Consider the following 3,643-nt stretch of genomic DNA (forward strand, 5'->3'; position numbering starts at 1 on the left):
TTTGAGACCATTTTCAAATGACATAATGGTGATGATGTAGTAATAATGCAAGAACACATTCTCAAAGGTCAATGCTTTGGAACTGGAAGAGATTTTAAATATCCAAATAAATACACAAAACAACAGAAATAACAAATAAAATGAATTATGACGTCAAAATAGTCTTTTGAAGTCTTTTTTCATCCAACTTTTGGTAGAAAGAGAAAAATGATAAATCATGCAAATCTTATCTTAATCTATCAAGGGATTAATTTATTTATTGTGTATTGAGACTGGCCTAGAAATGATTGCTGTTTATTTTTACTTTACAAACAGCGTCCCATAATAGGCCTGCTGAGGAACCTGAACATTTAGTCAGACCTCTACCTGCTTGCGTGTGATAGCTGCCCTGTACAAAATGGCTGAAGGTGTCAGGTGCTGAGTCCCGATCCCCCCGGAAGCCCCCCGAGGTATCCTCACGGCGCTGGCTCCTTCATCCTTGTCGTCGCCGTCATGAGGAAGACGAGGAGATCCCAGCGATCCTCTTCCAGCTGCCCCTCTCCCACATGGCGAATCTGGGCTGCTGGAGAACGGGAACGACGCGGCGTCCTCGCTGGGAGTGTCGCTGCGTGGAGGCGTTTCTGTGAGGTCATCCAGCCCCCCAACCCCGCCCTCTGACCCCCCTAACCCAGCTGAGGCGCTGAGGCTGCCCCCTCTCTCCAGTCCGCTGGCCGTGGGCTCCCTTTTCCTCTGGCCCTCCGCCTCCAGCGTGGTGCAGATGAGGTCTGGGCTGGAGGAGGACAGCTGCCTCTGCTGCTGCTCGTGGCTGAGACCTCGCAGGGCCGCCGCCGGCTCCAGGAGCTGCTTGGGGTTGTTGGTGGTGGCGGTGTTGTTAGCCTGCGCTGACGTCTCCCTGTTGGAGGAGGACTGGTTTGCTTTGAGACCAGCTAGATCCCCGCTGCTGCCCTTACCGGACTTGCGATGGCGGGTTTTTACTCTCCGACACCGGCTGGGAGAAGTGGAGCTCCTGTTGGGGCAGGCGGGGATCGTGACTTGCATCACAGAGGAATCCATTTTGGGAAGGATTACCTCAGACTTCAGGATGTCTGGTCTAAAAAGGGGAAAGAGAATCGTCAGCAGTTTCCCTCTGTCAGCCACATGAATATTTATTCTTTTCAAAATAGGGCTGGATGATATGGCTGAAAAGTATCATTATATCAGCATTTCGTATCAGTCAGTATCAATTATTATTGATTAGTTTTGTATTTAAATAAGTGAAATATTGACAATCTAGTGACGTAACCTTACCTGATTTATAAGCTGGCGTTTTAGGGCTATTTTAGATAGGAAAAAAGGAGAACATTTCTGGCAAAAAACAAGGAAATTTTAGGGCTTGAAAAGTCAAATATTGGCTAGAAAAAACTCAGAATTTTTTAGATGAATCTCATAGATTTTCTTAAAAAAAAAACTGAGTTTGAAAAGTCAAAAATTTGCTAGAATAAAACTGGAAAATTTTGAGATTAACACCAGAACTTTTCTAACAAAAGTTAAAAAAAAAAATAGCTCGAAGAAACTCCTTCGAATCATCACATCATTCCTGGTTCTGCCTACATCCCCCAGAATGCAGTGCAGTTCTGGATCTGAATATGAATTACTGAAACTTTCATCAGTCGTATCATCTATTGATAATGATCATGTGTCCATTGTGATATATATTGTTATTGACTTATTGTCCAGCCCTATTTCAGAACTACTCTGTTGTCAAATGCAGGCAGAAGCAGAGAAACGTCGCACCTCTTTCCGGAGGGCAGTTTCTGTGGGACATTTCTTTTTTTGATGAGCTTGTCCATGGAGTTGGAAGAGCTGCTCTGTCGCGAGCTGTGGTGCTTGAACAAACCCGGATACTTTTTATCCAAAGACTGCTCTCTCCTGAAAGGAAATGATCAATTCAAACCAAAATACCCGAGGCATATTATTTTTTAACATCACTGGTATTTAAACATGCTTCAATAAATGTATTTGTACCTCTGCAATTCTTTCTCTTTAAGCTCCAGCTGCAGCATCACAGCACTGAGCTCCATGTAAAGGTTATTGGCCCTCTCTAGTTTCCTCTCATAGTGTTCACGAATGTCCAAAGCATGCCTGAAAAAAAGGAAGAAGTGGTTCTTGTCATTGTGAATCTACATGAGAGAATCCAGACCCTCTTCAACAGACGTGCACTCAAGGCACTTATACCATCTGCAGGGACAGACAAAGGAAGGGCATCAAAAAGTGGTGAACGGAGAAAAATGGCTTCATGCAAAAAATATCCACTTCCTTGATTTATTTATTTTTTGACAACTTGTCAAATTACTATCCAAAAATGCATTTTATTATTTTACAAATAAAAATCTGAAAAGAGTAACGTGCTTTTCTAGACTATTTTTTCAAGAAAACATATTAAATTAATATTTACATTAGGTAATGTAATACAAACTGTATGTTGGAACGGCACTTTCATTATTAATTTGTGTTGACAGTAAAGTCACTATCTCCAAAAGGCTGAGTGAGCTCAGCAGATAGAAAATAACATTAGAACAACAAAGCTTTCTACAAGAAAAGCTCTTCTTCTTCTTCTTCTTCTTCTTCTTCTTCTTCTTCTTCACAACTTTGTTCGCTAATATTGTCTAACAAACATCTGAGACTTTCACAAAACAGCTGGATTGATACTGAGATTAAACTGCACACAGGTGGATGCTATTAAGTGAGTGACTGTCTGATTGCTCTTGATTTTGTACCTCAAAGGTACAATTAGAAAGAGGGATGGATATACAAATGCATGATTCACTTTTTTGATTGTTTAAAAAAGGAAATAAAGACATATTTCCGTTTTTCTTTCACTTTAGGGCTGAAACAATTAATCGGATTGTCATGAATCAATTATTGAATCATTAACTGGAGTATGTAGACTAAAAAAAGGGTAATTTGCTGAAAAAAAATAACATACTCAGAGCAGTAATTAAGCCGAAACTATACAAATATTACACATTTTGGAGTTAAGATTAAAAAAAAAACTTTGTCTGTAAAAATGTTCTATCCAGAACTCCTTTAGCTTTACCTGATTCAAATTCTTTAAAAAAAAATCAAATAAAATCTCCTATTAAACACCTTCTGTGTTATTAATCAGTTAATCCAAAAAATAATTAAGAGATTAGTCCTACACCGCATTGATGTTTAGTCAAGCAGAAAGGACTGAGCTTTTCACATGTTGATGTTTGATGCATTTTTAGCTGCAGATGCATTTTATTATTTTATTTTATTATTATACTTATTGCATTTTAAGCAATAAAGTGTATACTTTCTTATTTAATAAAGGAATTGATTAGAACTTTGATTTATTCTAACACTTCATAAAAAGGTTGAAGTGGTTAAATTATTTCTTTTTCATCTGATTAATTGTCAGAATAATTGAATTACTTAAATAATAATTCATTGCAGGTCTACTTTGTAACCATGCACTACCTTCAGGTTGTCTATCATGTAAGTCTGAAGTTTGCAGGCGTAACGTAACAAAGGGTGCAAAAGTTCACAGGACTGTACATTTACACAGTGGTGGAGAAAGTACTCAAAAAATGTACTTAAGTAAAAGTACAAATACACAGACAAAAATGTACTCAAGTAAAAG

At 38.8% G+C, this 3,643-nt stretch overlaps 1 protein-coding gene across 2 annotated transcripts in view; it reads right to left on the reverse strand.

Annotated features, from left to right (window-relative positions):
* The window catches only part of map3k12 (mitogen-activated protein kinase kinase kinase 12), a 29,436-nt gene that overhangs the window by 10,768 nt on the left and 15,025 nt on the right, over positions 1–3,643 (reverse strand). For both annotated transcript variants that reach the window (XM_015060521.1, XM_015060520.1), the window contains exons 9-11: positions 2,005–2,121; positions 1,774–1,908; positions 367–1,090 (exon numbers count right to left, since the gene is read on the reverse strand). In XM_015060521.1, the coding sequence (XP_014916007.1) occupies positions 367–1,090; positions 1,774–1,908; positions 2,005–2,121 (976 nt within the window). The remainder of the gene's footprint in view (positions 1–366; positions 1,091–1,773; positions 1,909–2,004; positions 2,122–3,643) is intronic.

This window comes from Poecilia latipinna, unplaced genomic scaffold, assembly GCF_001443285.1.
Source record: "Poecilia latipinna isolate Pla-1442-1.1 unplaced genomic scaffold, P_latipinna-1.0 Scaffold1722, whole genome shotgun sequence".
Classification (NCBI taxonomy): domain Eukaryota; kingdom Metazoa; phylum Chordata; class Actinopteri; order Cyprinodontiformes; family Poeciliidae; genus Poecilia; species Poecilia latipinna.